Source organism: Dermacentor albipictus, chromosome 3 (assembly GCF_038994185.2).
Source record: "Dermacentor albipictus isolate Rhodes 1998 colony chromosome 3, USDA_Dalb.pri_finalv2, whole genome shotgun sequence".
Taxonomy (NCBI): Eukaryota; Metazoa; Arthropoda; class Arachnida; order Ixodida; family Ixodidae; genus Dermacentor; species Dermacentor albipictus.
Genome location: NC_091823.1, coordinates 11,422,705 through 11,450,345, shown reverse-complemented (window position 1 = coordinate 11,450,345; position 27,641 = coordinate 11,422,705). Strand labels below are relative to the sequence as shown.

At 42.5% G+C, this 27,641-nt stretch overlaps 1 protein-coding gene across 2 annotated transcripts; it reads right to left on the bottom strand.

Annotated features, from left to right (window-relative positions):
• Positions 1 to 105: 105 nt before the first annotated feature.
• On the bottom strand, positions 106 to 27,295 carry LOC139057226 (cytochrome P450 18a1-like). Of its 2 annotated transcripts, XM_070535082.1 has the most exons (10): positions 27,141 to 27,280; positions 22,156 to 22,246; positions 18,547 to 18,773; positions 16,646 to 16,770; positions 16,451 to 16,557; positions 11,275 to 11,576; positions 10,301 to 10,413; positions 4,747 to 5,005; positions 2,260 to 2,450; positions 106 to 855 (listed from the first exon to the last, which is right to left on the bottom strand). In XM_070535082.1, exons 3-10 carry the CDS (start codon positions 18,747 to 18,749, stop codon positions 674 to 676), a joined length of 1,482 nt encoding a protein of 493 aa, XP_070391183.1. In that variant the 5' UTR covers positions 18,750 to 18,773; positions 22,156 to 22,246; positions 27,141 to 27,280; the 3' UTR covers positions 106 to 673. The 2 variants fall into 2 exon arrangements, with proteins under 2 accessions (XP_070391183.1, XP_070391182.1); XM_070535081.1 differs by lacking the exon at positions 22,156 to 22,246 and having other exon boundaries at positions 27,141 to 27,295.
• Between the last annotated feature and the right edge of the window lie 346 nt (positions 27,296 to 27,641).

The following is a 27,641-nucleotide window of genomic DNA, read 5'->3' as shown; positions in this document are numbered from 1 at the left end:
ACAGACGGCATCTAAATTCTTTGCTCTAATAAATATATTTGATGGAGCATGGTTTTAAAGCTGAGTTTTGAGGATCGGACACAAAGAACACACAGAGGACAGTCGTCGAACTTCCACAGAGCTTTACTGCGGAAAAAAAATTACACGAGCAGCAGTTGCTGCGCAGAAACATTGGAAACAACCTTGCCACAGTACACATTGTCAGCACTAAAGTAGATCTTGATGTGTCACATAACTACTGAATGTCCTGATCTGCGCAGATCAGGACATTCAGTAGCTTTGTGAGACGTGAAGATTTGATGATCTCACTTATCAAACCACCTCGAAAGCAGCATTTCTCACATAATTTTTCTTCTTTCGCAAGATATTTCTTGTACTGATCACTCTTAAATTGTACTGGCCGAACGCCATCGAAGTCATGGAGCTGTATAATTTGCTTGGCTCCATTGTTGTCAATCACGGTTTCGGGCTTGACTTCCTCGTAAACTCTCCGTCTTTGTTGCTTTGCGTGTATCGGCTCTATTTTTATAACAGATCTATAAGCATCTTTTGCGTGTATTACATCTAGTGCACAACAAACCTAAGCAGCTTCCTTTAGTTTGCCCTAGATTGGTGTATAAGAACGCATTAAATTGTCAAATATATAAGTAATAGTCAGATGGAAGCACGCTGTTCACCACCGCGGTATAAAACGCAGTCCTTGCATATCATTCACGACAGAGATTACCGCGGGCGCAGTGGCGAGAGAGATGGTTTTGCCTTCTTCGGGAAGAACCCTGAACCTCTGAAGCGTTGTAGCCACGTACAGGAAGACCTCCATCAGGGCCAATGTTTCCCCCGGACACTGTCGCCTTCCTGCAAATGAACAAAGGACGACGACAAAAAAAAAAAAGAGTGCAATGCATGTAACGCAAGAAGAATCATCCGACGTCAATTAAAAGTCAGTCTGCATGCGCAGAGTGTTTGTGTGTCTCAGTAATTATTTACTTGCTGTGTTTGCCAGTGGCCAAGACGCGAAGGGCGATGAATTTTCAATTGAGGAATTATTGACGTCCCGCCTACTTTAACTGTTCAATGCTTAGCATTTGACGACGCCATGATATCGCTTTCCAACTGGTGAATGGTTTTGCAGTGTGCAGTCAACACAAGCACTCACGGAGTCGCAAATTTGACGTCATGAGATTGGAATAAAAACATATTGGAATAGTTCTACGTTATATGGCCCATGATTACGACACGATAGTACTTAGACGGTGCAACATTAGCAACTGTGCACTATGCAGACTGCTGTCTAGCCTAATATACTTGTTTATACACATAAAAGCATTATATGACGGTACCCACGAAGTGGCTTATAAAAACCTTCTATGCTGACCACGTATGTCTCACTCTATTCTGGGTAACAAAAAACATAACTTCACATAAAACCTCAACATATATGGCGAAGAGAAGGAAACATAGGGGCTCAATTTTTATTAATCACGATCACGTAAGCAATGAAGCAAGGAAAGCATAGGGGTTATTTACTGTCGTTGAAATTGAAATGTAGAAAGTAATCAAGAACAGACGAACTAAAAGGGAACTAAAAGATTCCTTGTCGCTGGTGGGGACAGCCCACACGACACAACAGCACAATAGCAACTGCGGAAGTTTCTAACACGTGTTGCGAACGATTAATGCGAAGGCTGTAGGTTGGGTTCCCACCGGCGACAAGTTATCTTTTCGTCCATTTTCATTTCACTTTTCTTTAGTATTTTCTACTCAGTTTCAACTAAGGTGAATTATCCTTATGTTTTCCTTGGTTTCATGGCCTGCTGGCTTTATGCAGTCCTGATTAACATGTAATGTTGGCTCCCGGGCATCTCTAAAGCACATCGATCTGTTCATGAAATGGTGAAATGTATGTGACGAATTGTTCGGTTGCTTTATTTACGTAGATGTTGCCACTCAGTATGTGCGACTGGGTTCATTTTTACGCATCGCCGTGAGCTGCAGAGCCTTTATTAACCGCTTTACTTATGTTTCGCTTCCCATAGATTCACACATTGGGGTTAGATCACGCAATAATTTATCGTCATAACGCTCAGATACTGCATTTAGCACAATGTTTGCTTAACTTTGGCGGTGCCCCGCTGGCTTTCTGTAGCAGTGGCGTGCGGCGCGCGTTGGCATAGTATAGTACGGCATCACTTATAAGAAACACGGGTGACACGGCTGTTTGAAATCCGTTATGAAATGCCTGTCACGATGTGGCCTTACCCGCTCCAAAAGGAAGAAACGCCGCTGGCTTTTCTTCCACCTCGGTGCCGTCAGCATTGAGGAATCGCGTCGGGTCATACTTGAGGGGCTCGCTCCAGTGGACGGGGTCGTTATGAAGGCTCCACAGATTTGCAACAACCATTGTGCCGGCAGTAACGTAGTACCCGCAGATTTCCGTGTCGCGGCCTGCGCTGTAATGTAAAGATCCATATTTCAATTGTCACCATCAGCTGCATTGTTTAAACGATAAACAAATATCTGCATCTACTATATAACAATTCACTTGTGAATGTCGTAGGAGGTAAAAAATTGCATTATTTATTTTTCTTTTAAACGCAGTATATAGCTTTAACAGGCAGAAAAATTTATGTAAATCAATGTAAGATCTTTGGCTGAAAATTCTGTGTCGGTCTAGGTCCACTAACGGGAAACGCTATAGTGGATTAACCGCACTTGTATTTAACATTATTTTTGTTGCCTTTTCTCAACTCAGGGTAGCTCAAGGAGCGGACGTGCGTCTAGTAGACTTATCTATGCACTTTGTATTCATTCGGACGCCCCAACAACTGGGCTTAAATGCGCATTGTTCGACAATGTTTTGATCACGCGAAGCTCTACAACATACAAGGTGCTAAACGCATTGGCAATGCAAAATGAAGGCACAAGCAACTATCTACAATGTATAACATTTGGCTCAAGAACTACGCTTCGCATGCGGATTGCACAATGACCATTTCGCCCTTAAAGCACAATTACGTTTGCTGTATCTAGAATATATTGGCCATTGGGTCTCATTACGAAATCTAAGACTCCTTTTTTTTATTTCTGTGCTGTGCAGTCTCTGTTTGGTACTCAGTAGCATGGCCCATGATTTGTTGTGTTCTCCTTTTTTTTTATTGAAGTGAATGTTAGGAGAGGTTGGCGCCTTTATGTGGTGGCACCGGCTACTCCTTGTCACTTGGCTGACGAAACAAATTTACGCAAAAAGGGAGAATAGCGACACTAAATATAACACTCAGTAGAACACCGGATCAATAAAAAATATACAGTCCAACAGTACATGAGTCGCAAAGGTCTGTGCATGAGTTCAGTCCACGTACGCATATATGAAATCCGATGTTTTGAACAGCCAAAACACACAACAACACTTCAATACACTCCAAGTACAGGACAGAATTATACGCATTGCGTAAAAGTTGCGATCACCACATAAACCAACTATGCACCACGAACAACGTTTATGTAACTAATTTAGCGTATTCGGATTGTCCAATACTTTATATTTTCCCAAAATGTTGGTGTCCTCTAAAAACGTTTTCAGAGCAAGAAGCACTCTTTTTTGAAGGCCCGCAGTTGGCCATGGGCCAAGTATCTTTTTTAGAGTGAATGGTCTTCTGTCTAATATAAACAAATTAGCTTGCAGCACCGTTCTTTGTGTATCGTATTTCGAGCACTCGAGAAGAAGATGATGCACATCTTCGTCTGGATGGCCACAAGAAAACTGCGGACTAGAGACACGTTTTATTCTGTACAAGAAGTGTCTCGTAAACGCAGTACCAAGACGCAGCCGGTGTACCAAAGTTTCAAATTTTCTGTTGTTTCTTAGAGTTTCCGGCATTGATAAGTTTATACATGGGTCTATTGAGTATAACTCCGAGTTTTTAGTTTGCTGGCCAAACCAGGTAGTTTTGCTGAGACGACAAGAAATCCGTCTCAGGATCAGACGGACTTTACTACGCAATAGGGGAAGATTGGTGGTCTCTGCGTTATTGTGCGCTCGATTCGCAGCTGCGTCCGCTGCAGTATTGCCAGGAATACTGCAGTGCCCAGGTATCCATTGTAATGCAATTACGTGGTCCATTGCGTCTGCTTTGGTAAGTTCTTTGAGCGTTTCATACAATAGCGAAGTGTTCAAAGAATTTTTCTTATTGCTCTGTAGTAATGTGAGAGCGGCTTGCGAATCGCTAAAGATAACCCATTTTTGCGAATGTCTTTCTGATGTTATGAAACGCAAAGCACACAGGATTGCAAATAGTTCTCCTTATTTTATATTAGTGTTCTCCTTATATTTGATCTCACTACTCAGCCTGCAGACTGCAATTCTCAAGTAATACTTCTGGCAGTGTTTCTTTGTCCACCGGCCTTATAACGTCACAATATGTAGAAAGAATTAGAGCAAAATGAAGGTGGCTACTTGGGCAGTGCACCATTCAGTATACCCCGCAACATCCTTGCGTTTTCAGATTCTTTCTTTGAGCTGTCCGCGTGCGTGCATGCATTCAGGGCATTTTTCCTTCGTCTTTTTTATTCTCGTTATGCCCTGTTACCCTGCTCACGTATGGGGCAGCCAAACAGGCGCGTTTCTGGGTAACCTCCCTGCAATCTCTCTCCGTTTTCTCTAAGTGCTTACCGGGTAAGCTACGCAAGTACCGGCACCGCAATTCTAATCTCAACGTCATCGAACACTGTTTCCATTAAAGCACTTACGCCCTCTGCACGCCGAGAGGCGCCGTGGTCCTCCAGCGGAGCGTCTCCAGAATGCACGCCATAGTGAACGGCATGCGACGTCTGTCCTCCCAGGCGGGCGCCGCCTCGCGTCCAATCGCAGCGTCGATTTCGCGCTGCACGCGTGCTTGCTGGCCGTGGGGGTCACTGGCCGCTATGTACAGGTTCCACAGGACAGCACTTCGCACAGTGTTCGTAGATGCGCTGTAGAAGTTGACTGTGTTGCCCACGAGCGCTGACACTGCGGTGAAACTCGTATGCTCACATACGTTGATCGGCGTGCCTCATGGAAGGATTGAGTCTGTCACTTATTCCCTAAAATTTCGTGGTAGCCTAGTGAGTATGGCGTTGCGCTGTTGAGCTCGTGGTCACGGGTTCAATCCTGTACGCCCATGCAAATACGCTCACGTACCGTGCATTGGGTGCACGTGAAAGAACCCTAGGGGGTCAAAATTAATCAAGACACATCCGCTACGGGGTGCCGCATAATCCGATCGTTGTTTGGCACGTAAAACCATAGCATTTAATTTTTTCCCTATGGAGCGGCTACGAAGTAACGATAGGAGCACAGTTGCTTTTAATAATTTTCAACAAGAACGGGTCGTCCACTTTCAATTTAGCTCGACCTCCAACATAACAAACGCACGGACATTTCCTTTGTCATGAAAAAATAGAAACGCATGATTGCAACCATAGAACGCAATTTGGCGCTGCACGATTCCAGGGTAAGCGAGGTCAAGAACTCAGAAAAGTGGGTGAGATGTGATGAAATAGTTATAAAGGACTAACTGTAAGCTCTGCACCTAACTGCTATCGCAACTTGTGTACTGGTTGCTGCTGGAATGAACAGAATGACGAAGACCCGTAGTTTTGAAACACATAGAGGTCAAGCGAATGGCATCGTGTCTACGTTGACCATACATTTTCTGGAAGGAGTGGAGGAGTGAAGTTTATTGTTCTTTTCAAGGAAAAGAGGGCACTGAGACAAAAGGCGGTAAGGCCTGACGAGGCCCCAGTACCCATACAGTCGGCAGTAACAATATAAAGTCGAAAAAATGCACATGCAAGGCCCGATAAATATGTCAAAAGAACGCTACAATGCACACAGTGAAACTTAATTTGGGAAAAATACAAACGTGTGCAAGGTAATATGCAAGCACTCAAAGTTATACACGTAGAAGTACAATGCGTACATGACTGGTAAATTAAGACACAAAAGCATGCAACTGCAGCACTTGTCCGCAACAAAACAAGGGAGATGCATTTTCTTACATTCGAATTTCGCCTTCAACCAAACGTGGTTTCATGTTTTTCTTGAACACATTTTGAGATAAAAAGAAACCATCTCTAAGCGAAAATTTGTTCAGGGCGTTGGGTAATTGAAAATTTAGCTTTTGTTTACCATAATTCGTGCGCGTTCGTGGTACGCGTAGTTTTACCTCACGAAGGTTGTTATTTATAGTACTGTCAGCAATAGAGTACAAACTGTTTCTATGAATGTATCGCAACAGCCGTAGATAATACACTTGTTCAGCTTGTAGTATGCTATGTTCAACAAACAAGGGTTGTGTACGTAACTTATGGGGTGCACCACAATAGCCCTCAATAGCACGCAAGGCTCTTTTTTGTTGCAGTAGTAGTTTATGGTAATTTGAAGACGTAGTCGTACCCCATACAAGATTACAATATGACAGTTTTGAGAAAAACAATGCGTTATACATGGACACCTTTAACGAAACAGGCAAAAGTTTAGAAATCCTAAAGAGCAGACCAACAATTTTGCTTAGTTCAGAAGCAAGTTTTGAGATATAAACAGACAAAGACAGATTGTCGTTAAACCACACGCCGAGACATTTTTGAGAAGAAACCTGACCGATTTGTGTATTGTCAAAACAAATCTGGATAGAATAACGTTCCACGGTGTTGATAGGCTTGAAAACAATATATTTTATTTTAATTATATTTAAACTAAGCTTATTTACGTGTAACCAATCACGAAGCTTCAGTAAATAAGTGTTAACCATACTTTATAGGGCGGGTAATGAGCGGGAGGAAAAGGAAAGATTTGTGTCGTCAGCGTACATTACCAGATCTGGAGAATTATATGTATCGGCTAGGTCATTGATATATGTAATGAATGATAAAGGCCCTAGTATTGATTGATCCCTGCAGGACACCATGCATTATTGTCTGTGTATCGGAGGAGATGTTATTTGTTCGTACATATTGGGACCTATTACTCAAGTAACTTTTCAACAGGTTCAGCGCAATACCGCGAACCCCGTAGTCACAAAGCTTCTTAAGGAGAGTATTATGATGTACGCAATCAAACGCCTTGCGAAAATCTAAAAATAGACCAAACATATATTTTTTACATTCAATGTTATCTATTATTTTGTCTTTAACAACTAACATCGCTTGTTCCGTGGACCTATTCTTTATAAACCCATACTGTGAATCTGCAATGACATCGTATTTATGGAGAAAACTGGCTATCCTTGAATTAATAACGCTTTCAAAAAATTTTGATAGAACAGGTAATACCGAAATAGGTCGGTAATTAGACAGTTTATTTATGTCACCACCTTTATATATTGGAAACACTCGGGCGAATTTTAATTTGTCCGGAAAAACAGCTGTTGACAACATAAGGTTTATAATGTATGACAAGACATCGCATATAACGGTGCATACATACTTCAGGGGAATTACTTTTATATCGTCATATCCAGCGGATACATCATTGTTTAAATAAAATATTAATGTAGCTACTCCTTGATGGGTTGTTTGTGCGAGTGCTATAGAATTCAGTAATGGAGTGGTGAGGCCCATAAAACTATCAACCGGAGTATGCATAAAAAGATTTGGTGAACCGACATTAATGAAGTAGTCATTCAGGGTGTTGGATAGCTCGCGGCCAGTTAATTTACGATTAGCTGTAATTATTTCACTAAGTTGTGTGCATTTTGTTTTATTCTTCATGTTGCTAGCCTCTTGCCAAACTTTACAACTATCATTTTGAATACGAGAAAAGTGGCTTGTGTAATAATTAGATTTAGCATTTTTTAGGTCTTTGCTAAGTTTATTTCTAAATTGTTTAACTTGAGAAAGCAGAGCTAGATCTCTGCTATGGAGAAACTCATGACACATTTTATTTTTATTTCTTAACTTTGCGTAAAGTAATTTGTTCATCCAAGGCTTCTTAAAGTTCTTAACATTAATTTTTCTCTCTATTTGTGGGAAAGCTGCGTCATATTGGGTTAAGAAAATGTCAATAAACTCAGTATATACTGTATGAACTTCAGATATCTCGTATATAGATTCCCAGTTAGTACCTTCGATTAGCTTACGAAACTCGTTGAGAGCAAAATCATTAATATCTCTGGTCATATGCGTAACCGCATTTGTTACTCGGTTTAATCTGAAAGGTATAAAACAATATATGGGCAAATGGTCACTAATGTCTAAAGCTAATAGACCACATTCAGTGTGTGGAGACTGAACATTTGAGATACAGATATCTAATAAAATAGCCGTGTTGCAAGTTATTCTAGTAGGCTAAGTGATATAGTTTATACATGCGTAAGAAGAAATGAGGCTCTGCAATACTTGAATGAGAATCATCTGATAATAGGTCAATGTTTAAATCACCCATTAAAATGAAAGGTAGTTTAGTAGAGTCGATAAAAGTGAAAAGGCTTTCCACGAACTCAAAAAATTTTGATTCCTTACCCTGAGGGGGTCTGTACATAGCAACAACGATTATATTCTGTAACGATATAGCTAAGCACTCAACGTTGAGATTTGTGACTGTAACATCGCTAACCACAGAGTGCGAATGACATTTTTATGCGAAGCATATTACGAGAGCTCAACCCAGCTCCTCAGGCGCGGCGGTGTCGCCATGAAATCACGTGACACCGTGACGTCACGACAGAGGAGAAGTGGCTTTGGCTCAACTCTTGCAAGACGGGCTGGGTGGGAATCGAACCAGGGTCTCCGGAGTGTGGGACGGAGACGCTACCACTGAGCCACGAGTACGATGCTTCAAAGCGGTACAAAAGCGCCTCTAGTGAATGCGGTGTTGCCTTAGAAACAAGCTGTTTCTAAGGCGTGCGTCTCTTGCTCAGGCGCACATTTCGTTGCCGCGCCGAACGCTGCTTTGCTCGACGCTCACCGCGTCCAACGCGGGGCGCGTAGTCGCTGCCCTGTAGCCCATTGTCTTACACCCCTTGGCGGGTCGACGGGAACGCTGTCGCGTTCCACTCTTGAAGGCGAAGAAGTAATGCATGAGTTGTTTCTTCGTCTAGCCGAACCAAATATAGCCAAGCAACAGCAGTTCACCAGGCTAAACAGTGGTTCAACAACTAAAATAAAGGCTAGTATGCTTCGCATCCTGGGCTTAACCTTACCTAAGCCACAGCCATTTTTTTTATCATATACAGCAAGGCCACCACCTCTTCCATGGCACCTTGATAAACCATTGTAAGTATAGTCATCGGAACAACACTCGTCACCATCAGTGCCGAACCATGTTTCAGAAAAAAGCGTAACATCAAACTTCACTGACAGCGACCCTAGAAATAAATCAAGATCATCGCGCTTGTTTTCCATGCTACGGATATTTAAATGAAAAGCCGAAAAATGCATTTTGCTGGTACTTTTAAAGCTAGAATTAAAATGATCAGTATTGTATCTAGTGGAGGTAGGTGGAAAAAGCATCGTGACAAATCAGGAATGATGAGCATGTTGCAAAAGCATTGTTATTATGTAGTCTTCTTCGCCAGATCAGCCAGATCCTGAATCCTAACAGCGTTCATGTGTTCATCCTTCCACGTGAAAACCTTGTTCCCGCTCGTCCGGACAAACTTCCATGCCACTTCTTTCTTGCGGGTAATAGCAGCGCCAAGCAGCTGTTTGTTAGCCTGCGTAAGATGCTCGTTCACATAAACGCTGTCGGTCCCAGATGAGCCTAGCTGATCATTTGTAACCTTTTGCTTCCTGGCCTTAGCAAGAAACGCATGACGCTTATCTCTCCGCACAAAGCGAGCCAAGATATTGGTCTCGCCTGGCTTGCGCGTTGGGATCCGGTGACACGTGTCAATGTCATGGCTAGCAACTAATAGCCATGACATTCAAAGAGGCAAGTAAAACAAATCTCTGGTAGAATACAGATGTAATTTCCTGCTAGAAGGCCCTTTTCCGCTCGACTGAGCTAATTGGTGCTTGGACGACATGAAGATGGTTGAACAGTTAAAGCATGGCAAATACTTAACTTTTGACAGCACAGTACACATCGCTAACTATGTTATGTCATTGGTAAGGTGCACACGCACAAACACATTGTTGAATTCGTTTCACCAGTTCATGCCGGTATTGCTGTGCTACGCGCGTTACGTTGCGTGCGCTCGGTTCTCAACTTATTCTTCTCGTCGAAATCGATCTATGCGCCATGATTTTTTATGTAAACCTACACTCCACATTATCGCTTATTGCATTTAGCGCTCAACTATACTTGAGGCTTATGAGAACTTACGAGTGAAGTGGGAATCTTTCCCTTTGTATTCTTCAATCTTCCTCAAGTATCCGTCTATGAAATCCTTGTCCGCATGTTCCTCCATAGTGCCTCCACGTTCCTGCACTTCTTTTCTGCAATACACGACGTACAAATTACTCGAGTTTTTTATCTCAGGTCCAGATTCGCGGAGTTCTTGCACATATTTGCTTGAAAAGCAATGTTTTCGGTGCTGGGAATTTTCTATTTTTTACTGTTATTGATTGAGAAAGAAAACTTAAACACCGCGAATACTCTACCATTGCAGTAATTGCTATCCTACTGCACGTGAATCCTACAACCCACCAAGAAAGCATGGTGCTGACGCGCCTTCTGCATGGCACCGCTCAGATGCTGAGTACCACAATAGTGGGGCCGCATGATTGTACAAGCCATCCCGTCAGCGCTGCATGCCTTCTAATTGCAAGTAGGCGACGGCTGATTGTCGTCGCACTGAGCACTCTGTTCAACTTCCTTTCTGCTTCCTCAACGTCGCACTGGCTGAGGCCACAACAGGCTTTAAAATAAAGAGACAGGATACAAACTTCCCAAGTTGAGCAAAATTCTCATTTTTCAGCTTTTTAGTTGTATTTGTGCCTTAACGACTGTGGCGTAGGATATGCCTCTACAACAGCAAGTCACGGTGCCAGGCTCGAAAAATGTTTCCGTCTAGAGAACCCAGAACCCATGCAGGCGCTATGCCACGCAAAACAAAACTGGGACATGACAGCTGGCACGTTTCCGTCGAAGGTATTGACGACAGCAAAATAGCGCAAAAGGCGGCACAGACAAAGGAGACGAGACACATGGCATTTAGCTTATTGTGCTGACTTGACCTGAAACTGTCAGTTTGTGCCTGTGTTGTTCTTTAGCCTGATTTCTCTTTCTTTTGCTTGTTCTGCGAGAAGCTATTAACCTGTCGACTAAAAAGGCTTTAACTTTGTAAATGAGCTCACCTGATAAACTGCGCGAGCTCTTGCAGGGCAGATTTCATGGCATACAACTGCGTGCCTGGCAGCCGCGCAGCCACAAAGCGAAGTGCAGGTAGAAAGTCTGTGGGGGAAAAGAAGTGTGCTTTGCGCAGCAATCTGCTCAGCATGCCCTCGACGTAGCGACCTTTTGGATCACCCAGCTCATAGCGTTCACCGAAAACCAGCGCTGAGATGTTGTTAGCCACGCTGGAAGCGAGCGCATGGGCCGCCAACATGGGCTGCTGCTTGCCTGATGCAAGCACAGCCATAAAGCACTGCGCCTCTTCCTAGCATAGGATGAGAGACAAAATAAATCGTTATTGATCGTAATCATCTATAATGCTGCAAGTTACACGCGAAAGAAAGCAGACGTAAAACAGCTTTATGAGCAAGATTTCCTGTTTAGCTTCAGTGGAAATGGTCTGACGGGAAGATTCAGAAACAAATTAAGCATACGGTTTCCGAATTATTGACAACAGTGGGAACTTAAACATGCACCATAGGTAGCGCCTTACGTCACATACTCGTATAGGCAACGCAAGGGTGGACTCGTTAGCATCACTTTCTTTTGCATTTGCATAGCTCAGTCTACTGTCAAAAAGAGGGTGCCCACGCCTGGTCTTTAATGGTTTGGAGCCCTATACTCTCCTGCCAATTATTTAGGCTTCGCTTGCCGTATTTACTTAACAATAAGGTGCGCTTTTTTTTCGAAATAAGTTGCTAAAAGATGGCATGCTTGTTAGATTTTATTGCGGAGCCCAGACAACAATAGTGACAAACTATTGTTTTCATTATAAATTACTCTAATCCAATCAATTCACAAATCGCTGCGGAGGTGTCATTCTGGAAACTTTCAAATTCGACCATGTTGTTGAATTCACCATCTAGCCATCGCTGATTACCTCAAAGAGCGGGCACGCCAAAAATTCGATGGCATAACGAAGTTTTCCAACGTCCAGAACAGCACCCTGGATGTAGGACGAATTGTAACATTCCGCGAGCTCCGAAAGCTCACGGGGTACCACGGTCCGCGAGGCGCTTAGGAAATGCGGTATCAGAGGAGGAGGAAAAACTTTATTTGCTCTAATTGGTTAAAAATTAGCGATGGCAGATGTGGGCGGCCATCTTCACGGTCTTCTTCCCCATCTGCGCAGGGTCGACGCCCCTATTCCAGGGCACCACTGAGGGTGGCTACTCGGTGGGCGTGCCTTACTAGTCCATGCTGGACTTTCGGGTCGCTGCTGGAGAGCACCCTCTCCCACTTCTCCGCACTCGGGTCTTTTATTTGAAGGAATTGTTGATTCTGAATGCATCCCCATGTAATGGGATATAAGGTGGGCTTGGCGCCGCACCAGGGGCAAATGTCTCTATACTGGGTGGGAAACATCTTGCTTAGTGTTTTTAGATTTGGGTATGTTCCTGATTGCAGCCTCCTCCAAGGGGTTGCTTCATGCTGATTTAGGCTGTTGTGGGGTAGAGGGTATTTGATTCAGACCCCCTTATAGTAATTCAGCATGTTTGAGTAGCTTTGGTTGACTGGTATGGGTTCCTCAGGGTCGGTTCTTGTGGCCACTCGGTTTGTGTGGTCTCGAGCTGCCTTGTCCGCCCTTAGGTTCCCTTCTATTCCAGCGTGTCCCGGTACCCAGAAAACTGTATGCCTGACTTTGTTGTTAGCCCTGCAAGAGCGGAGGATGTGAAGCGCTCTGCGTCCTATTCTATCGTTCATATATTTCCGACACGTAGCTTGCGAGTCGGTGAGTATTGTTACAGACCTTTCGGATCGGTAGCCCTCCACTGCCGCTAGGGCTACGGCTATTTCCTCAGCTTCCGTTACCGAGCAGTGCTTCATTGACGCGCTGCTGATCTCTTTGTAGTCCTGGCTTATTACTATCGCATCTGTCGTTACTATGTTTGTGCCTCTTTGCTTGGCGTATACTGCAGCATCTGTGTATACTGTTGTATCTTTTCTGGCCAGGTACTTTTCGACGTATTTCGCCCTTGCGTCCCTTCGCGCCGTGTGGAAGTTTGGGTCCATGTTTTGGGTAGGGGGCTAACAGTGTATGTTTTCCGATATTAAGCAGGAATCTCCTCCGTTCTTTGGGTTTCTTTGATTGATTCCGCGAAGCCTAGCCTTATTAGCAGTTCCCTTCCCGTTTTGGTCTGCTGGAGTCTCATGAGCTGTGCGATATTTTGGGCTTCTTTTAGTTCTTCGAAGGTGTCGCTTAAACTAAGTGCCATTAGTTTCTCTGTCGATGTATTGTTCGGCAGGTGAAGTGCTGTTTTGTACGCTTTGCGCAAGATGGTGTCTGCTTCTTGTATTTCCTGTTTGGTGCAGTTGAAGTACGGGAATGAGTATGCGACCTTGCTGACCACCAGGTTGCCAACCAGCTTAAGTGTGCCTCCTTCTTTCATCCCATATCTCTTTTGTGACACCCGCGTGATCATGCATGCTATTTGGGTTGTTGACTGCTTGAGTGTTTTCAACGTGTGGGTGCAGCGCTGGTTGGTTTGCACCCACATTCCAAGGATCCTGATTTGTTGGCTTTCCGGTATCGGCTGCCCCTTTAGCCGCATGTCAAGGCTTTCTTTGCTTTTCTTGCCCCGTGTAATCCTCAGGAGCTCGGATTTGTCCGTTGAGCACTCAAGGCCTCTTTCCCCGACGTATTCTTCCACGCAAGTGTCTGCTTCTTGCAGATTGCTTTCTTTTTGGCACAGCGAGCCTTTAGTGACCAAATAACACAAGGCAGATTAAGATAAGATGCCCTGGGGGTTGTTGAAAGTGTTAAGCAGGCGTCGGACAACTAGTATGATTGATGCCTGGTTCGTCCTAGCCTGGTTTGTTGTAGCTCAGTGCTGTAAATATTGTTTATCCAAGCCAGATCATATCGTTATGACTGTCACTCTAACCATGAAATACTTCTGAGGGGAATATGACGGGCATTTCGTTTATAATTTCTTAAAAGACTCAAAATCGGGTATCCGCTCCAATCGGGTGTTTGTTTCTTATTTATTTTTCTGTTGAATAATAATCTCCTAAGTATTGCAAGAATGTTTCTCTAGATGGTGAGTGAATTCAGATGTGTGCCACTTCTCCAATGTCAAAGAGTGCGCTAGCTTGCCTAAGTGTTGGGCTGCGTCGGTCCGCGATAAAGGTATTGAAACGATAAAGGTATTGATAAAGGTATCGCTTGCATTCTCTCGATCCCTCTATGCAACTGCGGCTGTTACCAGGTCTTCCGCGAAATGAGGAAACAGTGCTGTGCCGCTTACGTTTGGGAGTCGCATTCAGAAATGCTTATGCATTTCTGATTGGAATGGCTGATAGCGCCAAGTGCAATGCCTGCGGTGTCGAGGAAACCATAGAACACCTACTGTGCTACTGCCCATCTTATGAAAACGAAAGGCAAGACCTCTGCACAGCTCTCAATCAGTTGGATGGGAAGCCGTTCACCTTGAAGAAGATCTTGGGACCATGGCCTCGCATATCGCAGCTACAAAAGGCCACAAAAGCGCTGCTGCGATATTTGAAAGCGACCGGATTGAGTGAGCGCCTGTGATTCGGACTGAGTGACCGACTGATATCTCCAGTGGACTTTCTCTTCTTTTCATCTTTCCGTCCCCCTTTGCCTTTCCCCAGTGTAGGGTAGCCAACCGGGCTCAGTCCTGGTTAACCTCCCTACCTTCCTTTTATCATTTTCTCTCTCTCTCTCTTTCTCTAGAAATGAAGAGACAACTTCGTTTTTAGATTTTATTTCAATACAGAAATATGCGTCTCTATTGCCCTTCTAGTACAATGTATGATGGCCACATTTCGACCAAATATATCACCGCTGGGCTTTAAGAAAATGTATGTTTAGGTTTCAGTGGAGAAAAGTAAAAACCAAATAATAAACATTAGTGAAAATTCTGTCTTTCTTCCACAATACCTTTTAGAATTGGCTTTACTCATAACACTGAACGGTTGCCTGACGAGATTTTGTTGAACTAATTACCTTATTTGAAAAGGGCGTTAGAAGAATGTTAAGTGAGCAAGACTGGATAATCTGATCACAGGGGCTGCCTTAAGAAACACGCCTTAAGAGGAAGCTTTAGTTCGGGTGTTCCTATCTAGAAACATGTAAAAGAATTCGTTTTTCTCGGCATCTACTACACCAAAGTTGGCTCGGTTTGTTGCATTTAAAAGAAAAATTTTAAATATAGTGACTGTTGGTTTCGAATTTTCGATTTAAGTGGTCAATTTTTCACTAAAGATGGGCAAAAATTGAACATTTTTAGAAAACGAAACTATCAAGTTTACTGCTCATTAACTCAGCAAGAAAAAACGGTATCACAATTTAGTGAATTGCATCTGATAGTACATCTAAAGCGGACAAAAGTGATGCGTTACACATGAATCTAAACATAGTCAAAAATATGGAAATACAGCTTCTTCCGAACCCTTCTAAACAACGTAACAAATTTACGTATGATAACTATTGACACACTGACTTTGTCCGCTTTGAATCAGCTAACATGCATGCCATTTACAGAACCACGATATCTGTTCTTGACGCGGTGCTATTAATTTGTAAACTTCGTGCTTCCATTTTCTCGCACTTCTGAATTTCTGAAAATTTTTCTAAGAAAATTCACACCCTAAATCGAAATTCCGCTTCCAACAGACACTATAATTTATCTTTCTCTTTCGAATACAACGAATTTCATTAAAATCAGTCGAGGGGTTATCTCAGAAAAGCGTTCTTGCGTTTTACACGTATTTGCATGGGCCGCGTCGGAGTTGGGCCCCAAGCTAAAGCTTCCTCTTAAGCAAATGATAGAAGTTGAGCGAATGCGTGCGCTCTAACTACAGTAGTCACAGTGGTCATATATTGGTTATTAACACTATGAGGTTATAATATGAATGGCACACGCCACTCTGCCAATCATGATAAAATCACTGTACGGATGAGGCGACATTTCCTTTCTCAATGAGAGTGCACACCGCACAAGATGAACGTGTAACCTAATAAGAGCAATAACTAACGTGCAAATAATAAGACATCCGTCATTCACACTCAGTCTTACGCAACAGCTCTTCCTTCACATCAAACATGCTGTATATGTTATTACTTTCGAATCTCTCACTTAATGCTATATACAATTCTGAAAAGACAAATCTTACTTGGATATGCTTCTCCATAGACTTCCTTGCAAAGCCAAGGTTTCTCAACACGTGAAAGCAGTACCTCCTGTTCACTTGCCATGATTCTCCGTTGATAGATGCGACGCCTTGCGTCAAGCAAAAATGACATTCAAATATTCCAAGCAAAGTATATAGACAGCGGCAAAAGACAGCTATCTGTCAATATAGCCATACCTTCTATTCCAAGGTAACGAAATATAAAATCAATGGGCCGATATAGCACATCTGGGTTTGACAGTCCCTCCTTGATGGATGCGAAATCATTCAGTACCAGCACATCCTTGCAGCCAAGCCGAATCCTGAAAAAATTGCAATGCATTGACGACCTGAGTAAGACTTCACTGTCTCAAGCAGATGTCGCCTGTTCTGGCTTCAGATTGTCGTAGACGGCCATATTCTGCTCTAAATGGCTGGTTTTTTTTCTGCAAGCACGTTAATAACAAGAGAGAAAATATTTCTCGTAATAAATTAAGGGTAGAATATTAAGTCTCTATCACTGCTTCAGTTAGTGAAATAGTCAAAACAGTGATGTTCTTAAACAGTCCGCTTCTCAAACTGCTAGCACTAGCATAAGACTGTCATATAACTTGCGATCTCTGCCTGTCCTCAGTCACTGGCGGGAAATGTGAAATCTCATTAGACGTAATATGTCTCGATGTTTGTCATTTTTAGTGATGCTTATGCGTAATAATACGCACTATGGGCCGCTACTTTCTTTAAAACACCATCTAAGGATCCAGGGAGACATCTTGACAATTTCTGCACGTGTTTTATGGACACTACATCATCTGAGCTTAACTCTGAAGAGCGGTGACAGACGAAACACGTATTTCTTGCAGTCTACTAAAGCCTCTTATTTTCTATGGTTGTTCAATATCCCCTTGGCTCTTCTCCTACGTGCATGTCGTTTTAGAAGGTCCTCGATCACATTGCCAATAAACGCGAGCATTTGACTCTGAGTATCAGTGTACAAGTATAAATGTTCACATGTGATAGCATATGGAAGTATTTCTGTAACTGTTACTGGCGGAGACATGCACACAGCTCCACTTTTCCCATCATAAAGATTTTATGAGGCTTTTTGTTGTCTCTGAGCGTCCCTCTGATCCTTGTTTCGAACTGCCAGTAGGAATGCGCAAGTTTTCACAAAGGACGCAAGTTTGAAGAACAACGAAGTATGAGACACGCGTCCACATAATCTTTCAGCCGCTTCTTGTATGTGAAGAGTATACCAGCGTATATATGGGATATTGAAACCAGGATGGCACATCTATTAGAGTAACTACTCATATATTATCCGCGGCCATAATGTTTCGGGTGTATTGCTATACTTACGTTTGTGAGTCATGTGGCTACATTACTTTTAGAACTCAAAGCAATGCCTGCCAAACATGTAGTGTAGTAGTTGGACCACGCACTCCACGCAGTGACCCAATTTGGGCGAATCCCAGTTATTGCTGAGCACGAAGCAACCGGTTAAATTCCTTGCCGCGGCGGTCGCTTTCCGATGGAAGTGAGATGCAACAACATCTGTGTGCTTAGCTTTAGTCTTTCTCTAAACGAATTCCAGCTGGTCAGAATTATTCCGATGCCCTCCACTGCGGTGTCCCTCATATTCCACTGTGTATTTTGGGACATTATTCTTCACAATTAAATTTAGTTATTATATACCTTACTTATGGATTGGTTCTTTGCTAAATTACGGCTGCCTCCCCCGCCACCCCCCCCCCCCCCCCCGCAATGGGCGCGTGCCATACTTGAGGGAGAACAACTCACATGTGGCAACGTTCGCTCGTCATTGCGATTGCAGATGGCCGGAGGCTGTGTTTTTTGTTCCTCACTTGCGTCTTCGACATTTCAAGATAATAAACGGTGGGTAGAAACTGAGAGCAACGTTTGTAAATACTAAAAATCTTCAATCCTCAACCATCCGAAACCATTAGGTCCACGTTTTACAACCGTTAAGTACCACCTTAGCTGGACGAAAAAGAATATTGCGCCACATATCAATAAACCGTTCATCAATTTCTCTCTCTTATCAACGACCAAAAAAAAAGGCCATCGACAGTACTTACTTGATTATGGGTCCGTACTGTTTGCTTAGTTCCTTGAAGGTTGTGTGGTAGGGTTTTCGTAGGAATGGAAGATAGCCGAGAATAGGCACTCCCCCAGGGCCAGGCGCCGTAAGCTTATTCTTCTGTCCTCCGTTTTTCTCACGAAAGCTGTTAACCGCCAGCATGGCAGCGATGATGATAGTAAGCCAAGTAGTAAACACCATCCAGAAAGATCCCCATTCGAATATCTGAAAGTGGCAAATGTTTTACAAAGTTGCCGTGCTGCTTGGGTGTTAATTAAAACCATGCCCCCCTGCTTGTCATTATTTTTATCATCGTCGTTGTCTTCGTCGCCATCGTAACTATTCCCTGCAACCGTAGACAGCTCATAAAGGCTTTTTTTGGACCTTTAGAACTTCGGCTTCGTGAGCAAGTACGGCCTACCATCGTCGTCATCATTCTGTGAACGTCCTGCTTCGGTAAACACAGATTCCCAGTCCTTTGCCAGAACTCCTACCTCTCACTGAGCTTTTGGAACTCACACGCCGGTTGAGCCACCGAATGATAACAGGCACACTTGCGTTAATTACCACCCACCGCGTCGACTTCACGTCAATGCTTCGTTGCGATACCGGCAGCCCGACAAGCACGACAACCTCACAGCCCCGCTGCTGTTACGAGTTATCATACAAACATCCGTAATAGCTTTGGCTGCACATCTGAAGGCTACCGTTCATGAAAGCGCACTTAGCCGTCAGCAAACAAAGTTCCGTAAAGCACTACACGAAACAATGAGCGCTCGATGGAAACAAAGACCGAGCTAAAGAACATGTCACAGCGAATGCGAAAACACCCGTGTGTCTAGATTTAGTTGCACGTAAAAGAACCCCAAGTGGTCCAAACTTCCGGAGTCCCTCACTACGCCATGCCTCCTAACCAGATCTGGTTTTGGCACGTAAAGCCCCATAATTTGATTTTTTTTACAGCCAATCAGTCCATAGAGCCTATAAGGTCCCAACGCAATCGCCATAGCACCTGTACTTGTCGGGCAGTCAGAACCCATTCGATATAAAGAAACCTCAAAAATCTATGTAAATAAAGTATTTTTGTTGCTGTTTAAGAGGACGCTATGAATAACACAATAAATTAGTGGAATCTGCTGTCTTATAAACAGTTTCTGTCCAAATGAAGAGCCATTACAGCGCCAAGGTGATTGCGCAAGGAGACATAGGTATGATTTCGCTTCTGTATATATATTTCGCTTCTGTGAACTCGCTTCTGTACATCTTACATGACAATCATAAGATATGTTGTGGGCAGTGTGTCGACAGAGAGCTATGGAGCTTGTGGAGTGATTAAATGCAACGCGGTAGCTAGCTGTGCGAGCCGGCAAGTCTGCATTAAAACTTACAGCGGGCACATCAAACACGGACAGAGAAGAGAGATGTAACACGAGCGCTGACTCACGACTAAATGTCTATTGCTTACAAACAGTCATATAAATAGTAAAACACACACATGCGTACACCCGCGCACCATACATTCCTTCAACCAAAAGCGAAACAAGACAGAATAGGTCTAAAAAAGGATAGTGGGATATTTTCAACAGTTAGATACTTCTAAAAAAACATTCATCCTTTGTGTGTAGTGTGAATGGCGCCTGGTTTACGCACCTGCCACCATATTTACTGATTAGGTAGCCATCTGAAATGAAGGAAGATAGACCTCTGAAAAAAATATGATTTTTTTTAATTATCCAACCATTAAAAATATCCCATTATCTTGTTTTACCGCTCTTCTGTCTTGTTTCGCTTTTGTTAGAAGGAATGTATGGTTTGTGGGTGTACGCATGTTTGAGCTTTTCTATTTGTATGGCAGTTTGTGAGCAATAAATTTTTATTCGTGAGTCAGCGCTCGCGTTACGTCTCTCTTGTGCGCGCCGTAAGTAATAGTGCAGATGAAATATAACGCAGCTGACAGTCGCATCCAGCGAAAGACCTTTCCGCTCTATTTCTACAAACATCACGTTACTTGAAAATACACCTATGTGTTTTCCGTACATTCGGTTCTGTTTACTCTTTCAAATTTCCACAACGCGATCTTGAATCTCTCGTCCACTATTTGAATAACATAATAATTACGTGTTAAGACTTGCCATGTGCAGTGCTATGTCAAAGATAGAAGTTCCTCTGCCAAGGGGAAACAGACAACTCTGTGCCACTTCTCTGTGAACTTTGTGTGAACTCTGCTCAACTGCATTTCTCATATTTTTTTTACGTTGACCTTTAGGTATTCATCACGTGATTTCCATTTTTTGAAGAAACCCTTGACAACTACTTCTTCTTGCATGGCTCAGAGAAGACAAGAAGTGGCTGGCATCCCCTATAAAATATCTCCTGCGTACTCACAGCATAAAAAATAGAGTAAAATCTTCTAAGCACCCTATGAACAACTTGGCACATATTCTTATGAATAGACGGAGACAGCGAGAATGTACCTCTCGCGTGGTAGTCTGGGTTTCTGCAGTATGGTTGCTTTTGAAATGCAACACATGTGCTCTAGGGTTTGGCGAAAGCTTGCCTGATTGTGTCTGATAATGGCACAGACGTGTGCAGACATGGACGTTTAAGAAAGAGGGGAAACTAGATAAAAAACTAGAAGGTTAAGGAAAAAGGAAGATAAGGTCTTTTGTTTGTTTTTACCATTGCGTTCAAACACAAGGCCTCACTTTTTGGCCATTGGGTAAAGGTACCGTGCTATCCTGCTTTTTTTTATATTTTCTACTTTATACATATACTTGTCGGTACACATACAATACCCATGTCCAGGAATTTTAGACGTAGTCCCGTCGGATAATTGTTAAGCTTCACGGCAATACACCAGCGTGACTCAGTTGACAACATTTTCAAAAAGATATATTTCAAAAGATTAGTCGCGTCTGAGCAAGTTTCAAATACCAATATCGATAGCCTACTTCTTTCTAATAACACAGACAATTACGGCACTCATTCGTAACTTTGCTGCTGCTTTATAGCAGTCTTTTTGTCAAGACCAAAACGCTGCTATAGCGCCGCTACACAAAACCGACTCAGCTTTAAAAATACCTATGCTATTAGAAGGAACGGCCGTTTTGAGATTGCTGACAAAACCTTGTCGAAACTAGGTCAATTTTTTGAAATATAGTTTTTGAAAGTGCGGTCGATTACAATACGCTGGTATGTTGGAGCGAAGTTCAAGAGACTACCAAAGGGGTAATGTCCAAAATTTCTCGGTATCAGTGCACACTCAGGCGTGTTTTTGATGCCTCGGCCCCTGTGTAGCATTACCCAGTTTGTTTTGTCTAAATCCACAAAGTACAAGAAGAATCGTGGAAGGGAAAACTAGAATCTGTCTGACTGTATAGCACAAAACTATGGAGAAAACCGTCACAGATCTCACAAAAGGAGCTGCGCTGACTGCCGTAGCAAAATTGCTCCCGGTCCGATTATCCTACCAGGCATTACGGCGTAACCAGGTTTGTTCTACCAACTAAATTAAGCAGGGGCTTACAGTAGCCGGTATTTAGAGGCCGAATTATTCGGCATCTATTCGACACTTCAGGCAGCAGTAGCAGCGGGCGGTTCTACTTACATCGCCTGGTTGTCATCTCGCCTATTCGCAGGATCTACAGAAATCGGCCGCCATCCACGCATTTCGTAAAGACTCCTGCAGTGCCGCCTTCCTAGAAAAATAAGTGACATGACCCTTAAACCTGATATAAGCTCGGCGCTACGTGGGAATCAAGTACATTTCTGGCAGCAGTGGCGGTGTATGGTTCTACGTACATCGCCTGACTGCCTTTTTGCCTATGCGCAGGTTTTTTTGTCATTCCAATCTTTGCTATAAACGGTTCTACTGCCGTCTTACCGCCGCTCCTGCTGCTACTACTTCCCTTTGCAGTGTTTACAGTGTCTGCAGCTCTTGGAAGATGAAGAATGCTATGACTTATGAGAAGTGTAATCAATTTTTTCTGAAAGCGAGGATTTCATTACATGTGCTGAATTTCATCAATGATATCACATTGGAGAATTCATTGGAATAAATGGACGCATCCACAAAAAAAGACCTAAAAAAGCTAAGAAAGCTATAAAATGTCAGACCTGCTGCGTGCCGCCAGCCCGTAACAGCTATAAGGCCGATCAGTCGGGTTGGTCCGAAAGCCTGAGCAGACAAATGACACAAATAAACAAGCGATTGGCTGATTTTGTCGTAAAGGTTGATGAATTAGAACAGACTGGGATCAGTATTGAGAAATACGTTCAGCACATGTCGGATACGCATTACATGCTTCCATAAATTAGTGAAAGACTCAGCAAGGAGATTGAAAGCCTTCGGAAAAGAGTAGAAATTGATAAAACCAATCACTACAAAAAGAAATTATCAGGCTAAACCCGGACCTAAATGTCCTTCAGCAATACAGACGCCGCTTGTACCTAGAAATTCATCGCGTGCCTGTCATTGAGCAAGATGTCCTGCCGAAAGTTCATAAGCTTGGCAAGAAGCTCGATCTACCTTCCCTCTCCCACTGTGAAATTGAGTGCATGCACAGATTGCCTCCACATCAGGGGAAAACCCCGGTTATATTGATGAGATTTGCTCGGGCATACAGTGAAACATGCATGGATTGCGAAACGTGTCGAGCTAAGGAGAAGAAACGATGGCATTCAGATTTTCGATAAACTGACTGCCTTAAACGAGAAACTTCTTGGGAAGGCAAAGACTAAGGTCAGTGAGCTGGGTTACAAATTTGTCTGGTCGTCCGATGAAAACATTTTTGTCAGGAAGGAACCCGCAGTACGTGCGTTCGGAATTTCATGTGAATATGACTTAAACACCGTGTGAAACCTTTCCTCAGTGACCATCTCATTTTTTTTTCTTCGGCACAATTCCATGTATCACAACCCCGAGTCTTTTAATAAATAAACAAAGAATGCTGATTTCCTTCCTGAACAGTAATTTTCCTTCTATCATCTCAACATGCACAGTATGAGGAATGAGGGTGAGGAAATCGAAAGTGAATTAGTACATTTATGCTTTCATTTTGAAATTAGAGGTTTCACAGAAGCTTCGTTTTTTTTAGCGCTGAAGTACTTAACTTTGAAGGATAGAACAATGCATCTGTCTTTCGGAGTGGAAAACGTGGTGGGGTTGTATAGTTGTATATTAAACAAAGCCTTGCTTGTGAAATTTCGTATGATGGTTGCACAGTATGCAGTAATTAAAAAGTAGTTAGTGTGATACATTGTAACATCGCAACATATACTTGCATACCGACCCGTGATGGCAATACTGATACATTTATTGATTATATGGAAACTCTTATTCGATGTGCGTCTTGCAACAAGTGGTTTGCGTTGTTATATGGTGACCTAAACGTAGACGTTCTTAAAAATAAACCCTCTCATATAAAAATATTGGAAATTATGTTTTTGTATTGGTGTGAAAGTATTAGTGATTCCACTAGCATAAGTCGGACATTATAAACGCCTATAAATGTCTGTTTCACAAATTTGTTGGCGGAAACTGCTTCGACTGGAGTATATTCATTTGGTGTAAGTGATCACTTGCCGTTGTTTGCGCTACTGAAAATGACTGGACGACACGACCCACCAAGCTATCTGCGAAGAGATATAAGTGATACAAACATTCACTACTTTCATTCGTTAATGCTTGACTGCAACTGGGATCACAACTACCAAGTAACTGACCCCACGAACACGTACAACTTGTTTATTGAAAAAATTGCTTGTAATTACAACATCACCTTTCCATATGTAATAGTAAAGAAACACAAGAAAGCAAAAAATAATGGGTTGCAGTAGCGCTCCTTCAGTGAATAAAGATGAAAAATGAGCTGCGTTCACATTTTTTGTACGCTTAAGAACCAGGAAACCTTTTAGCATATAAAAAAATTTAAAACAAATTGAACGTGAACCTGAAGAAGGCAAGAACAGATTTTTATGCCTATAAGTTATCCAAAATGTTGAATAACTCAATGTTGATTTAAGATTTGGTTAATGATTTGATAGGTAGGAAGAAAGCTACCATCACCGTGTAGTTAAATATGAATCCTGTTCACTAGATTGCCAAGTCACCAGGTAAGTTTAACTTGCATTTTCAGGATCCCGGCTCAATAGGTAATATGGCAGAGATGATTCATATTAAACTTGCCAAGTGCTACATTCATAGTTCACTACCTAACTCTGCCCTTCTTATATCTTGTTAGTTAATTCGAAGTGGGGTCTGGCATAGGCTTACTGATGAACGAAAGTTCTCCAGGCGATGATGTTATTACTACTGCTCCAATTAAAGTTGTTATTGATTCGATTAAGGAGCCATTCACTTAAATCTTCAATCGAATTTTTCTGACAGGTATTTTTCCAGATGATATGAAAATAGCCTCTGTAAGAGCAATTTTTAAAGGAGCTGAGAAAGATGAATAAATAATGACCTTCAAATATCCATACTGCCTATTTTTTCTAAAGTTGCTGAATGCTTGCTATAACAGACTCTATACTCATTTATTTCAAAAAAACAATGTGATTTTTGAGCACCAGCACGAATTTAAGTTTGGTAGGTCGACCCAGACAGCACTACCACACATCAAGAATCACATACTTAGTAATATTAAAGAAAAACAACACTGTGGGGATCATCCTTGATTTCCGCAAACTGTTTGATTCCTTAAACCATAATATTTTAATTAGGAAGCTCGAAGTTCTTGGTACACGTGAAACTGCGTTTGCTTTAATGAAAAGCTACCTGAGCACTAGAAGACAGTATACAACGATTCATGATATTAAATCTGACTTGGGTATTACCAAGCATGGTGTACCGCATGAGTGAATCCTCGGCCCTTTGCTGTTCATTCTATAACTAAACGACATAGTAAATATTCATTTCATTTCCCATTTTGTCATGCATGCCGTTGATAAGAACGTTTCTTTCATAGCGTAAATTTGCAATATGCAGAGGAAACATCAAATCGCGGGTCACACGAACACTGTATGATATACAAACTATCTTGTTTATTTGTATTTTCTACGTCGTACTTGGTTGTTCGTGTTATATTTGCTTTTTTCGTACATTGAACTATCATGCAAGCCGGACGCGCTTAGGAGCAAGAGCCCCGTCAGGCCATATGGCCTTTAGCTCTTGTTTCCTCTTTCTGTAACAAAGAAAGAAAAAAAGTTCAAACTTCAAAAACATGGCTTGTAGCCAATCAGGTAGAATTATAAACATAAAAAAAACAAAATGTGTACAGTTCCGGCCGAAAAATTAGCCAGCAAGTTATAATATTTCTTTGCAATTTTGTAATGAAATCATCCCACAAACATTTGCCTAATTTGGTGCGTACATCTTCCTCAGGGTAGGGTTAAAAGGCAGCTGCCTTTTTCCCTTATTCATTCCCAAGCGATTTACTGCATTCTGGTCTTGCGATCGAAGCTGGGACAAAATGGATGCCGACAAACTGTTATCTCTGCAAAAGCTTGCTCTACGCCTAACACACCCGACAACCCAACACGATTTTACACTGTTTTGTGCGCAAAATGTGGTGCCCTATTTAGATTGTTATGAACATCAACTAGCAGTGCTAGCTAGTATTGCGGAATATAAAGCAAGATTCCAAACTGTTGTATCATATCTTCCTGAGCAGAAATATTTTGCATATTTGCGTTCTGTAGCACTTTTCCAGCCAATATGCCGCCCAAACTATGAAATGCAGTCAATAAATAACTAAATTATTTCACTATGCTATAAACATCCTGAAGTCATGAAATATGCAAAATAAACCAGTAACATATTGGAACTATATAGGAAGAATTTTGGCTGAGTGTTAAAAAATCGACTATCTGTATGTAAATGGAATCTGTACAACAACGTATTGTCTCGGGCCATGGGTACCAAATTAAGTGCAAATCCGTATTACCACATTTGTGAATATTTCGTTGTATTTTGCTAATTGCTTGCTTTTATGTATACATGTGTCAGGCGTTTGACATGCATTGATGTATAACTAACACAATCATTGTGTGTGGTTTAAAGAAAAGAAATGGTTTGTGTGCTTTATTGTTTATTTTGTTGTTGTATATGGTGCTGTACGCACCATATTGTTTGTTTCGTGTTCTGCTTTGCTATACCTGTCCAAAATGCACAATGAAGAGCAAGCCAGTCAGGAAACAGAGTGTCTCCTTTTGTCTCTGTTCGTGGGCATTTCCGGAAATGTCTGAATAAGAACGAGAAAAACGGGGGAAAAAACTAGAAAGTAAACTAAAACGTTAGACAATTTATCGAGGTAGACGTCAGCTTTACTTTCTACATGTGCATTATTACAGCGATCGCTGGAATGGGCTTTTACGAAATAGCATTGAAGAATGCTAGCGACGGAGGGGAAAATATTGCACTAGACCTATTTATGAAGGTGAACAACCCACGCTGCAGTGTGACAGCCACTGCGATTTATGTTTGTGCTGAAAATGAGCACTGCGTGGAAAACTTGTTTAGTGGGTGATTTCGAGGTAATGAAAGCTAAACAGTATAATGAAGTTCCGGGTAATATAGTTTCCAATACTTACGTATGAAATGAAGTTCTGTACTCTCCCAACGTTCATGTCCATGGATGCTGGAATAGGAAAAATCTTTCGAAGCGTACTGCTGCCTTCTCCAGGTCGTCACACTAAAAGAAACAGCAGCGAATTGTTATCGGGAGTCGGTGTCATTCGTCGTCGTCGTGGAAACCTCACAGAAAAAAAGTGGCATGCCAATGCGATTATCCTTGAGCACACCGCTATCTCAGGATTGTCCTCCCATGGTAGTAAGAGAGGAGGCTAAATATTGTCACATGTACTTGTTTATCTTTAGTGGGTGACTGCGTTTCGCGCTCTTACATATGTTATCGCTCAGTGCAGGACGCGCCTGCGATGTATCAACCTTACAACACCAAACAGCCGACGCATAGGCAATGCTCTCAGCTATGTACAAAATGACCCGCCATGGTTGCTCAGTGGCTATGGTGTCGGGCTGATGAGCACGAGGTCGCGGGATCGAATCCCGGCCACGGCGGTCGCATTTCGATG

Coding starts and splice junctions, on each gene's coding strand:
- LOC139057226 (XM_070535081.1), bottom strand. CDS start 27,182: ATGGACATGAACGTTGGGAGAGTACAGAACTTCATTTCATAC. Junction 16,558..16,645: donor TCGTTACCTTGGAATAGAAG/GTATGGCTATAT, acceptor GCTTGACGCAAG/GCGTCGCATCTATCAACGGA. Junction 2,451..4,746: donor CCTCTCGGCGTGCAGAGGGC/GTAAGTGCTTTA, acceptor TTTACATTACAG/CGCAGGCCGCGACACGGAAA.